Source organism: Hippichthys cyanospilos, chromosome 7 (assembly GCF_059441005.1).
Source record: "Hippichthys cyanospilos isolate Australia breed blue-spotted pipefish chromosome 7, RoL_Hcya_1.0, whole genome shotgun sequence".
In the NCBI taxonomy this organism is placed as follows: Eukaryota; Metazoa; Chordata; class Actinopteri; order Syngnathiformes; family Syngnathidae; genus Hippichthys; species Hippichthys cyanospilos.
The window spans coordinates 17,030,003-17,043,854 of record NC_142375.1 but is presented as its reverse complement, the minus strand read 5'-3'; the positions used below and the strand labels follow the sequence as shown (position 1 = coordinate 17,043,854).

Sequence of the window (13,852 nt, the reverse complement as noted above, 5' to 3'; positions counted from 1 at the left end):
TCATTGATCATGTTGCTGATTCCTCACAGTGATAAAGAAACATAAATACTAATATGCAACATTTTCAAATGATCACGTTTACAATTTCTAGAAAATCCAAAAGCTCCATCAATAGTGAGCTATTTTTAGACCAGGCCCACAAGCTACTCCTGTGATCCTTGGGGGCTACCTGGTGCACATGAATCCCATGTTTGGTAAAGCATCTCCGTTTATAACATTGCCTAAGTGGTTATAATGTCAGGGCTGGTCGATGTAAATCAAAAATGACACCCTTAACTGACGCAAGGATAGGCGTGTATCGTACTGCACTGTGGGCTGCGGGAACAATTACATCATTCCCTGTGTCCGGATCCTGCAGTTACCTCATTCTGCCACGGGATGGAGACACTCCCTGTGACAAACTTGTGGTAGAAGTCGTCATCGGTGGGGTCAAGGTTCACACCTTTGACAGTGGAGAACTGCTCGATGTCGAGGACATCTTTGCAGTACACCGCTCGGGGCTAACAGAAAAATACAGGAGAAAACAAGCATATGCAGTCAAAGAAAACACAATGTACTTTGTGTGATACACAATGAAAGGGACTCAAAAAATAATGTTACCAAGGCTAAAATCATCAATGTGAAATCTGGTTCTGCTCTCAATGTGGCCCTTACCAATAACTGCTATAACTATACACAGAAACAGTTAGTACTGGCAATATTAGTTTAACCTCTCAGGACAGTTTTCTTCTCCCTGTTAGTCTATTTATGAAACCAAATAAAAGAAACAGTTCTCTGTGTCAGCAGCTTCTCAGTGAAGAACAATGAGCCAGATTGATTAAATATGCTGATTATGGCCCTTCTTCTATGGCCCTTTATGTTTTTTAAAAATTTTCTTTTATGAAACCCAGTTTCAAATTCGGGTTTCAAATAAAATCCCAAGGCCTTTTTCTCACCACCCATAAAGGTATTCTCGACAGCTGGTAATTGAAGTGCGATAGTCAAAAGTCGAATATTAATTTTTGACTTTCGTCCCTAAGTTTATGCGTGAAGGTGTGTGTTGCTCTTACATCAGGGCTGAAAGGAGGTTCTAGCATGTTTGCCTCCAATCTTTTGAAGTTGATGTTCCTGAAGATAGAGTGCTGCTTGACCTCTATGGCGCCGCGACCCTGACAACCGAGACGATTCTTAGGATCTTTTGCCAGCAGCTAGCGGGAGGAAAGCAAATAAAAAGTTAAAATATTATGAGATTACTTGCATATTATGAATGATCTGAAAATGTAGAAAATAGAAGGAAGGGCAGGTGAGCCCTTTATATACTAGGTTTTATTTTTCAACGTATACATTATATGACCAATGGCTTGCATGTAGCCCTCCTGATTCTATGTATCTGAGTTCATAATTGAATAAAGACTACCATTTATGCATAGTAATTCATGTAGTTATACTGTAGGTTCATGCAACTCAATCATGGCTAGAATTAGAACACACTGCTGCTGTTTCTTTGAGAGCGTGTGGATATTATTCCCTCCACAACACCTACAGCACTGAGGGCTTTTGTGAAGTGGATGAAAGCAGTTTAGCGATGTGTTCACCACATCTCTCCAGTTGCACTTTTGTTTCAGTTACAAGTGCACAAATCTCACTTTCTTCTTATAACTCACATCATCGGACTATTTTAGGCCCTCTTATCCTTTTCAGTAAGTCATTTATTTCCAAAATGTATGAGGGGAAAAAGGACATTTATTTGTTTGTTGAGGTCAAGATTTGAGAGCAACAAAACATTACAGCTAATGAGAAAAAATACACTCATTTGAAACGGAGATAAAGCTCATCTCGACCATACCTTTTACCCCACCCCAGAACTTTTTATTCTACTTTTTCTTGTAGAGAAATCGTTCTTTTTGCTCTCCCCACTCATCCTCTCCCTGGAGAGACTTCTAATCTGTTGAACCTCAGGTCAGAATGTTCCACAGCAGGACGCAAATAAACGTCTCATCCGGTCTGGCTCCGAAACAGATAAGCTCAGTAGCTCCCTCTTGTATGGCGTTATATTTGTGCCACAATTACGCACGCGCGGAAAAAAAAAATGAGCGGAGAAAATCAAACTGAGCGAGCGAAAACAGATTTTGAGAGCAAGAAAAAAACTATTGAGCGCGTAATGATAAGAGTTTGAGCGCGCGCCGATGGAGTTTGAACACAGAAAAAGAAATTGCTCGCTCAAAATTCCTTTTTGCTCGCTCGCAATAGCATTCTCGCTCTCAACATCTCGCTCTCGCTCGCGATACTCCTCCCTCCCTCGCTCAACATCGCGTTTGCTCAACATCGAGCTCTCGCTCGCTCGAGTCGTCCTCTGCGCTCGCTCAGTTCTGTTCACGCGTTACGTTTGTGCCACAAAACCAGCCAATCAGAGCTTGTTAAAGCACATTGATTGACAGCTTGGTATCCAATGAGATTGCTTATTGTGTTCACCCGGAACGAGCAAACGAGAGTGCGTCACATCGACGTTATTATTAAAGTACAAAAACTAACAAGGTATTTCTGTCAAATGATACAATACAGTAATAATAATAATATTAAAAGTAATTCTCCAGCCCAAGTCCGTGTTGACGCACTCTCGTTTGCCCTTTTTGGGTGAACACAGGGCAAACGAGAGTGCGTCAACGGATAGCGTACAAGCAATCTCATTGGATACTAAGCTGTGTCAATCAAAGTGCTTTTACAAGCTCTGATTGGCTGGTTTTGTGGCACAAACGTAACGCGTGAACAGAACTGAGCGAGCGCAGAGGACGAGTCGAGCGAGCGAGAGCTCGATGTTGAGCAAACGCGATGTTGAGCGAGGGAGAGAGGAGTATCGCGAGCGAGAGCGAGATGTTGAGCGAGAGAGGGCTATCCCGAGCGAGCAAAGAGGAATTTTGAGCGAGCAATTTCTTTTTCTGTGTTCAAACTCCATCGGCGCGCGCTCAAACTCTTATCATTACGCGCTCAATAGTTTTTTTCTTGCTCTCAAAATCTGTTTTCGCTCGCTCAGTTTGATTTTCTCCGCTCAATTTTTTTTTCCGCGCGTGCGTAATTGTGGCACAAATATAACGCCATACTCTTGGTGCACAGATGGGTGGCTTTGCATTGAAATTTTTATTTCTTAGTTATAATAAATTGAAATGGCTACAAAAGCAACAAATCATATAAGCAATTAAAATTCAGTTCAGCTCGTCACAGTGTGGTTTCAAACAGTAAACTCTAGTAGGGATGCAGCTTTATTTGGATCTTGCATATATATATATATATATATATATATATATATATATATATATATATATATATATATATATATACACACATACACACACACACACACACACACCAAACTTTAGCTGTTACATATTACACGCTGCTGAAAAAACTTCAAAATAAAAGCATAGCAAGGTTTGTGTCCAATCATTATTTGGGAAATCAAGGTTTATTTTGAAGTTGGCATTTTCACAGCAATTCCAGCATATTTTGTCATGTATAACATTAACAATCGCCCTAACATTTTTTCTGACGTGTACAGCTCTACTCTAAGAAAAAAAGAAATGCCTAGCATATTTTTTTAAATGAAGTACACAAATTACGAGAGGACTTGTTTCAACACTAAACTCTAGTATAATATTTTGCAAATTAAATAAAGATATCGCCACCGCCAAACAAAAAGGGTTGTGTGAACTGAAATCAGCATGGTCAACAAAGGGCAACAATTGAAAGTTATCTGGCTGTTTTTTTTTGTGCGCGGTCGTTTATTAAAAGAACACAAGCTGGTTCGACTAACAATCTATCCATTTCACACTATTGCGCAATCATCTATTGACAAATCAAATCACTGCAATGCAGACCCGCTGCCAAAGGCGGGCAATAGGGGGTTGTGCCCGCCCACCAAGTCGCTGTGTATTTGAAAAACAGATGTCTAAAATTAAGGATTTTATTATCGTCATTATTTTTGACGATAGCTATTTTTGAGTTGCAAAGTACTAATGTTGAGTTGCTCGTCAATAAGAATTAAAAAATATGAGGAAACAGCAGTGTGACTTTTGTTTGAATGATAATCAAGCTTATCCACAACAGCTAATAAAAGCTTTACTAAAAATAATGTTAGGTATGGTGGCATATACGCAACAAATATGTCAATAACGGCAAGCGAGAGTCCTGCACATTTTACAAAACGTGGTATGACATTGTATGCGGCATTTTGTAATGTGGAAAATATGTCTGGAAAATAGATAAGTATCACAAGAGCCGTGGACAATGCAGTTATTTTTAAGTTGAGGTGTCAATCGAAAATTTAGTGACTAATGTTCACAGTTTTTTGACATGAGATGTGCATTTTTTGACATTACAGTACATGTTCAGATGGTCAAGCACACAGAAAAGTGAGGAGGGACATATTATGTACGGTATATTGTACTGGCAACTAGCCTTTTGAACCCATTTCATTAAAGAAACCAAGGGACCAAACAATTTGTACAACTAAAATGGAGGCACTGTTTTCTTTCGTTCTTTTTATTTTTTTAATGTATGCTTTAGACACCTATTAAATGGTACATAGCATAAGAATGATCAAAGAATGGCAAGCGGTAAAACGCCATGTTATTGTGGTGGCATCCACAATTTTCCAAAAATACAGATGTACGACACTAATCTGAAGTACTGTGTGTATTGACACAATATCCTGATATAATATTGTATGAAATTTAGGTTAGTGCCAGAAATTCCCGTCTATTCCATATTTCTTTTTTTTAGTTTGATGCCAATGAAAGCAACATTGCCATTAACGTTTTGAATTTTTACTGTGAATAAAACAAAATCTAAGGTACTGCTAACAACTACAATAAATACGTACAATGCATTATACCACAAATACAGATCGTTTTTCCCCCCCTAATCAAATCAATCAAACAACTGTAACTCTCAAGTTACCATTCGTCCTCACCTGTCGGCAGATATCTTTTGCTTCTTCAGAGAACTTATCGGAATACTCCTCCTGGTCCTCCCTTACTCGTCTGTCCACCTCCTCCCGCTTGACACGCTCCTTGCGCTTGCGAAAGGGTGACTGGCCTTGAATCATCTCAAAGACAAGACAGCCTAGACCCCACCAGTCTGGACTGAAGGTGTAACTCTCATTCTGGATGACCTCAGGAGCTGGGGAAGGAGGGACGAGGAAAAACTGGAATCGCTGCATACTGACAGTGCACTGCTGAGTTTAACAAAAAGTCAACTTCATACCCATGTATCCAACTGTGCCTACTCTCCCTCGTATCGTCTCGCCTTCAGGAATTTGCACAGCAAGACCCAAGTCTGAAATGCGGATGTGCCCTAAGGAAGATGCATACAGTTACAGTTTAGGCTTTTACAGATCTATGACAATAGCTGTATAAATGATCATTTTTACGGTTCAACACAGGTTTTATGAGGTAAACACTAAGCGAGAGCAACCTATCAAATAATGCCATCTTAAGGCAGTAAAAAAAATAAATAAATAAAACCTGTAGATACACGATGCTGCAATGTTTGCGCAAAATACGCTGAAGTAGTTGAGGGTTTATTTACTCAATCCGTCTAACTGGTCCATTCTAAAACAACGATCGTAGTTAGTCTTGGCAAAAGAGGTTCCAACAAACAGATCTAATGGAAAAGAAGAAACAAGGACATACCACGATCATCCAAAAGGATGTTTTCAGGTTTTAAATCCCTGGAAAAAGACAAGAATCAGAAAGGTTATAAATAGAACAGAATTAATTGCTGCTGTCAAAAGTAATCGATTAATCGCTAGCTAATTGATTGTCGATTTAATCGGCAACCATTTTAATAATTGAGTAATCGTTTAGAGTTAATGTTTCACTTAAAATCATCCAATCTCAGTTTCTCAATGGTGGTTATTCTGATTTTCTGTGATCATTAATGAAAGTGGTTCAATGATCATTTGTGTTCAACCAAAATAAGACATTTGATTTTACTTTAGGGGAACAACGACCAAATCAATGACTGAATCAGTTTCAAAATGTTGGTGAATACAAGATTAATTCCTCTTGTGCAATAGTGTTTGATTTTTGTTTAGTTGTTTTTAAATCAAAAAACTAAATAAATAGAAGTGGGAAATAAACTAAATGAGAAAAGTTGTTTCATAATACACTTTAATGCATGCGTTCAATACAAACATATACATATGTATAATGTGCAGAGTTTGCTCCTTTACATGGTGGTTATGTTTCCAAAAATACCCATGATAAGTGAGTTTAACTAGATTGATTCTTTTCTTCGTTAGGTTTTTTTTTTTCGTTTATTATATATTTTTCACAGCATTATTTTGGTTTCATATACGCTTTTTTATTCATCATGAATGATATCTCAAGTTTTTTGACACAATACGGCATTTGCTTTTCCATTGACAGTACTTTTTTTCATTATGTTTGTTTATCATATGTGACGTGTTTTGATGAAACCAGGCATATGTTGAGGATATTACTTTTGAGTTAGTTACAAAAATATGAATTTTACTCAGACATTTCAATTTTTAATCCGACAAGCTAGCTAGTGTCATTCCATGTTTTGCTTAAGATAAGGAAGCCCCCCCCCTTTGAACGTGTAAAAATGTTAAATCCATTTTCTCAAAATTAGGTATTTCCACGTGGCAAGACCTTTTTTTTTTTTATTTGCTGTTTGTTTACGACGCTCACCTATTAGTGTGAGGAACGATCCCGACTTCAAACATGGTTATGTCAGAGGTCTAAATGGGAGAATCCGTGGAGATGAAAAGTGAGTAAATCTGGCACGTTAAAAAAGGACTGACGCAATAGGAGAATTTGGCCTTTACATACTTATCCAATTTTAAAAAATACCAGACATTAAATAAAAAAGTTAAGCACAGCTCATATTCTGCAGTCAGTTTGTTTTGGAGAAAGCTTGGCAAATGCACTTGATTTAATTTTCCATATATTCTTCTGAAATCTGATGTGTAAAATGTTCCTGCATGGGTAATAATGTCTCTGCTTTGACAAAATCCTACATTATCAATATTGTGAATTATACAATGCCAGCGTATTATCCAAAATTATTGATCCTGAAAAAGACAGAATTAACTTCCATGCCCATCTCGGATGCTAACCTGTAGACTATTCTCTCACGGTGCAGGTCCTCAAGGCCACAGCAGATCTCAGCAGCGTAAAAGATGGCTCTCTGCTCATCAAAGCCAGAGTTGCCCATGTTGTAGATGTGGAATTTTAAGTCACCACCATTCATTATCGTCAACACCAGGCACAGGGCATCCTTGGTCTCATAGGCATATGCTAAACTAACCTGGAAAAGGGGCGCGTTTGGGATAGAGGTGGCAAAGGGGGGGGGGGGGGGGGGGGGGGGGGGGGTTTAAGGTGAGAAGAAAGGAAATGAGTAAGGGACAAATGGGGGTAGAAGAGTAGAAGGAAGAGAGGTGGTAAGAGACCAGGGGCAGAGAGGTTACATACCATTCACATCATGTGAACATGCAGAACAGTATTATTACAGTTTTAAGAATAATAAATAAAAACAAACATTATTAACAGTATTATTGTCAATAGATATTGCCAATAGTTGCCGATTATAATTTCTTATCTTTATGTACTCTTACCATTTATAGCAGTTGTATACAAGTATCAATCAATCAATCAATCAAATTTGATTTGTATAGCCCTGAATCACGGAAGTCTCAAAGAGCTTCACAGATGAAAAGAGGTCATGTCGAGACTTCTTTCGAAAAAAAAAAAAAAGTCATACAGAGACATCTTTTCGGTGTAAGGTACACAACAGCATCCCCTGTCAAAGCTCCCAGAAGGGGAAGGAAAAACTCAAAAACCCCAATTTGGGGAAAATCAGAAACCTTCAGAAGGGACCACGAGTGGGAGGAGCCCCCTTCCAAGTAGAACTGGTGTCATTTATTACAAATAAGTCACATAACCTTGTAGCCTTGAATACATACACGTTTTTTAACAAGATCATTCTGTGGAATATTCATTCAAAGCAAAGCAAATTTTCATCTTTTGTGCAAAAAATTGATCTGGATGTCACTATTTTACACACAACCTAAAGTCGTAGTTTGTTAAAAAAAAATCCTAAAATAAAATACAGCATAGGTTATGCATACATGTGCTAAATATGTCACCTATCCAACTACGATTAACACTGACACATACAGTATGACAAGAATGAATTATTACTTCCTTAATTGTCCCATTCTGAGAAGGGGACAAAAAAATATATTTACACAAGAATGAATTATACACATACTGTGATGTATACACATACTGTATGCATGTATGTATATATACAGTATATGCTATTTTTTTTCATTTTAGTTTTCCAGCATATTAAACAATAGTCAGAAATGACTGTTTAAGATGAAGATTTGGGTTTAAAATTGTCTCTGATGAATGATTTCCTCAAGAAGTTTTGCCTATAAATCTGTCAATGAGGTTTAAATGTCAAGACAGAGTTACTACTTCTCATTTTCTCCATATGATAATTTCTTTTCTTTTTCTTGAGCTCAATTTTCCCGCATTAATCCCACCAACCATCCTCTCTTTCCCTTTAGGGTCAACGACATACAGGGTATTGTGCATGTGTGTGTCTATCAGTGCTGTACAAGCAGGATGTTACTGCCACCAGGAGGAATCCCATCTGTTTTAGAGTATGTAGAAAGTAACTGGCCGCAAGAGGGTGTGGGAAAATTCCTGTGTGATGATATGTGAACCCCCAGTACACAAAGTATTAAGGGGGGATAGCAGGATAAACAAGACGCTACCAGTAACAACTGTCCAGTAGCAACTGACCACTCGGTTTATCTCTGCAGCAGAAAACACAGTGTCCTTCAAGCTAACATATTTTAATGTTCACTTAATGTGTTCCAAGCTGTTCTAAAAGCTTCACTGTATATTCACATTAGATTTAAAACAAAGCTTTTAACGTCAGGTCTCATCTGAAATAGAACTGTGAAAAAATGTCGACCAAGTCGGGTAAGTCGACTTCAAAAATAGGTCGACGGAAAATATGAGTTATGAAGCTTTGCCGGAACAATGTCTGTTCTACCATTTCCTACAAGGATTTTTCTTGCAGATGGAATTAGTGTTGCAATGGTGGGAAAACACCCCAGACAACCCACCTCACCAAAGAAGGGAAATCAGACAATCAATTGAAAAAAAAAAGGAAATAATATTAAATTATTGTAAATTGGACCTGGCATACTACAGTAGTACTTTGACTGTTGCTGCACATAAACAAAAAACCCCGTATGTCAAGACTGCCTTGGCACTGTTGACTTTATGCACCACGTAGTGAATGAATGTCTGATACCATGTGTGTGCTTAAAAATTGATATTTAGTAGTTATCAGGATTTCATTAAAGACAATATTAGCACAAGGAACTTCCAAAATGAAAGGAAAGAATGTTGTGAACTTCCCAAAAAGCAATACAGCAATAATATCCAAGTAGAGAAGAAGACTAACAGGAAGTTATTGACCTTGTTGTTGCTAACTCTTTTTGTTACTCATGGAATACTATTGATAGATGACTTTAAAGACACTACTACATGTGTAATGGACATATAATATAAAGTAGGTGAGTGCTAAACAGTATTTAGGTTTTGTTGACCTGAAATAGTATTTGGCAGCACATTAAAAGGGACAATGAGCAAGCTTTAGACAGTTTTTCATTACGGACTGCAGGAGGTGCTGCATTTATCACTCTCCGTAGCTATAAAAGATGCGGCAGCCTCCCGAGGAGAGCCACCCCTTATGTAATATAATGTAATGATAACTAGACTTACGATTATATTTAAAACATACTGTTGGTTGTTGGGAACAAATTTATTTGCAAGTTTTTGAAATTTAAAATCATTCATTTATTCATTTTTTATTGAAAAATGGTCTAAATCTTACACATTGTCCCTTTAATGCTAATTACAATTGTTAACAGCTTATTACAGGCAAATTCTGTTGTGTCCAAAAATGAAATTGTGCAAGTTATCAATAAACAATTACCATTTATATCCACTCACTTCAACTCAGGTTCAACTTTAATAAATTATTAAACAAAAAAAAAATGTTTTGGTGGGTGAGGGTCGATTACTTGATTATTTGATCGAATAATTGATAGGATCATTTAAAAAGATTCGATAGGGACAGCCCTCATTGGAATTAATGTTGCCGTGCAATTGTGTTGTTGTTGCCTCATCTTTGGTTTAGAAGCTGATCAACGCAGCAACCAAGTCTGAGAAGTGCTTTCCTGGCGATAGGAGAAAAAGCGAACACTTTTCTCTTATACACACATGCACATGACAGCATGTGGCAACATGAGTTAAAATGTGACAACACAAGGTAACAATATCTATTGACTAATAGAGCGCACTGATCAAAAAGACAAAGAACAGTAGAGAGCGATGAAGGGTTTCAGAGAGCACTTGACTTCTCCTTGCTACTGCTGTTTGGTCAGTGTTGCTAGGCAACAGAGCGGCTCTTGTAGATAGAGAGCTACATGACGAGTCATCAGTTCTGCCTGCAGCACAGAGAACGAACACACACGTGCATGGACACACAGGCGCACAAACAAATGCAAAGAAGCATGTCAATCCCAGGTGACACAAGCTTGAAGTGTAAGGTTCAGCACCAGCCCACTCCATTCTCCTTGCGTGTGCGTGTGCCAGCGAGCGTCGTGACTCACTCAAGCAAGACACTCAACATAGCTCACACATCATCACAATATAACAACTCAACTATTAGCTTCAAATGGAGAAGAACATGGAGAAACTCTGCCATAGACATCAGTGTAAATAAACTAGTCACTAGGCATTGGACGATAAATCGCGTTGGCTATATACAGTATTGTGATTTTAAACGTCCAGTTTTTTTAAAACTGTCTAAATCTGTTAGAGGTAAGATTTTTTTCCTTCCCGTGTGTTCTACCTTAACAGGCAACTAAAGGGTAAACCGAAGCCTCCTCACATTGGCTATCATCTGTGAGTCCTTCTCTGCTGCAGTAGCCAATCACATTGTCCGCTTCCTGTTTGGTCCTCTTCAGTACCACTTAAGTTTCTTACAGCGGCTAGCTACCACAATTTAGCAAGGTACATGTTTGTTATTGTAACAAATTGTGTATTATATATTCTGTTAAGAAAATAAAGTTTTTTTTAAACATAAAAAATGGCTATTAGGCAAAAATATTTCAAAAATTATATTCTTTAGATTTAGATTTAGAAGTATAGTTTAAAATTCATGATAATACGCTATTTTTGCTCAGGGTTATCATACCCTCAGAATCTGATGGCGTCCCATGCCTTGCAGTCACATTGAGTTTCATTTTTAAAGGGGTGTGACAAAACAACTTTTTCACTTCCGATATAATTTTTCACTTCTGATATAATACTGATTCTGCAGCTTAGGGTTCTGTCCCATACGATAGATTTCGATACGATGTCAGCAGGAATGATACATGCTTCCTTTTAATTATTTATTAGTGTGAAATGTGAGAAGCGACTTAAGTGATACTATTCAAACAAAGAACAATTGTCAGCAACAGTACTGTAAGGATGAAAAAAAGGGTAAGGATAGCAAAATGTGACATTTATTGGATAGAAGAGCAGGAGTGGAGTCTGGAATGGGTTGCCTGTAAATGAGTGTCAGAGGTTTTGGGTGTTGATGGATATAATCCAATAAAAAATATTGTCTGATATCAGACCGATATCCAATATCAATCTTTAACTATATTAACACCCTAAAAAGATATGTTTCTTCTCTTGTCTGTGTACCTGAGAAATTGAGTCAAAAAACAACTACATAATTAACCACAAACATTCAATGTCAACAAAAGAAATTGAACTGGTTTAAAAGAGTTGTATATTTACTTATTGTACATTTCAAAATTTGCAAAAGGGAGAAAACAGCTAAATTCATAAAAATATACATACTGCTTTACAGGCGTTAGCAAATCATATTATAAAATGGTCTTTTTAAAGGGCACCTGACATTGAAAAACAAATCTAAAATTAAGTTTCCAGATGCACCCTTAAGTTGAAGGAAGCCAGTTTCAAATTCTTGACTTTCGTTGCTTTGGTCCAGCACGCACGCACATGTACATGTGCACACACACACACACACACACACACACACACACACACACACACACACACACGCACGCACGCACAAAAACGCAAAGCTAGGTGACTCGAAAACAAGTGTTCAAACTTGCTATTCAAGTGGCAGCCAAAAAGCACCACCAACTCATGACTATGGGCTCAGTTTATAGAATTCCTACATAGGAAAACCAGCCAAGTGCAACAGCACTATTAAGAGCAGACCTAATGATTTTTAGAAAGGGGTGGTGGAGGTTCAGGCGCACCTACTCAAGGGGACACTGGATTGCTTTCTTCTTTATGCTCCGTTGCCGTGTGTTATGTGCCACCAAATTCCATCACAGACCCAATGCCATTACATAAATGCACAATACTCATTTCTTAAGTAAGCAGGCAAGTAAGGATGCGGCGCTGTCTTGATAACGCAGACATTGTTATTAAGCATCAAAATACATTCATATTAGGGCATAGCAACAGCGGTGTAATGGATCATTTGGTTCAAAAAAGTGTTCATGCGTTCACATGAAGACAGCTTGTTCAATTACATTCACTATATTAGCAGCAAAGGGAGTTGAAATCCTTCCTGAAACATGTAAGTCACATTCACGGGGGATTTTGGAAACATGAAACAAGTCTGAATTATTTGGGTAACTCAAATTAAAAAAAAGAGGCTGGAAACACAGTTCTTTGTAACAAAACGAAGACTAACTTCAAAATAAAAGCATAAATAATACACGAACGCCAATGTAATAGCATTGGTAGGCTTTGATTTATAAGTTGAGTTTTGCAGCATTCAGTGTCACAGCTAGCTTGACTAAGCTTACATGAGATTTGTTCTTGCCTTATTCCAACCTTTTTAACTTTTTAATCTCATCAGATAGTTGCTACCAACATCAGCACAATGCTATCCTGAAAACATATTCAATCACTTAGGAAGACAAAAACAAAACAACAAATAAAACGCTAATCTACTACGTCGTCATTGTATGATACCGCACAGTCTGAAGGCCATTGCTTAGCTTTCTTTCTTTATTTCTTTTTCAATGATGTGGGCATTGGTTAGTATCTCCATGTATAAAGGAAACGCAAGGTTCTTTAAATTTCCATTCATATTCTATAAAATAGGAAAGTAAGATATAAGAAAGTTGCACTTAAGTTGTGTTGACAAAATTGAAATCACCATATTTGACATGTTCACTGAATGTTTTTTTTAATATTTATTTGATGGGCAAAAGTTAACAAAAATAGTGAACAAAAAGTTACTTTTTTTTTCTGATCTCCAAAAAAAAAACAAAAAAAAAAACAACCATAAGTTGTTGTTGTTGTTTTTTTTTTTTTTTTATCCATTGTACCCCTACATTGTATAGACATCAATGGATGTCTTTTCAAAAATGCTTCAAGAAAACTTAAGTTTTGAAGGGTTTAACTTTTCCACTCGGGCGAAAGTGATGACTTCAGCGGAAATTAGTACCAATGTCATTCCCACCAAGAAGCAGGATGCCACAATAAATAACCATTTTATAAACATTTCCATATCATTAAAGCAGAGTGCTTCAAATGAAATAAAAGTTGACATGTTTGCAAAAGTCTCATCAGCAGAGGTACACATATAATTGCTGGGATTGCCGCAGTCTGGCATTACCTGTAGCTGATCAAATTTATTACGTGACATGATTTGAATTCAGGTATGCATTTTCATGCCATTAGTTTTCTTTCCACTGGGCATGAGCGGCTCATTGAAAAGT

General features: G+C 37.5%; 1 protein-coding gene across 2 annotated transcripts in view; it reads right to left on the bottom strand.

Moving 5' to 3' along the window:
- Nucleotides 1-13,852, bottom strand: part of grk4 (G protein-coupled receptor kinase 4) — a 42,978-nt gene that overhangs the window by 4,686 nt on the left and 24,440 nt on the right. For both annotated transcript variants that reach the window (XM_088419393.1, XM_088419392.1), the window contains exons 9-14: nucleotides 7,118-7,308; nucleotides 5,667-5,704; nucleotides 5,239-5,328; nucleotides 4,946-5,154; nucleotides 1,050-1,187; nucleotides 363-500 (exon numbers count right to left, since the gene is read on the bottom strand). In XM_088419393.1, coding sequence (XP_088275519.1) covers nucleotides 363-500; nucleotides 1,050-1,187; nucleotides 4,946-5,154; nucleotides 5,239-5,328; nucleotides 5,667-5,704; nucleotides 7,118-7,308 — 804 coding nt within the window. The remainder of the gene's footprint in view (nucleotides 1-362; nucleotides 501-1,049; nucleotides 1,188-4,945; nucleotides 5,155-5,238; nucleotides 5,329-5,666; nucleotides 5,705-7,117; nucleotides 7,309-13,852) is intronic.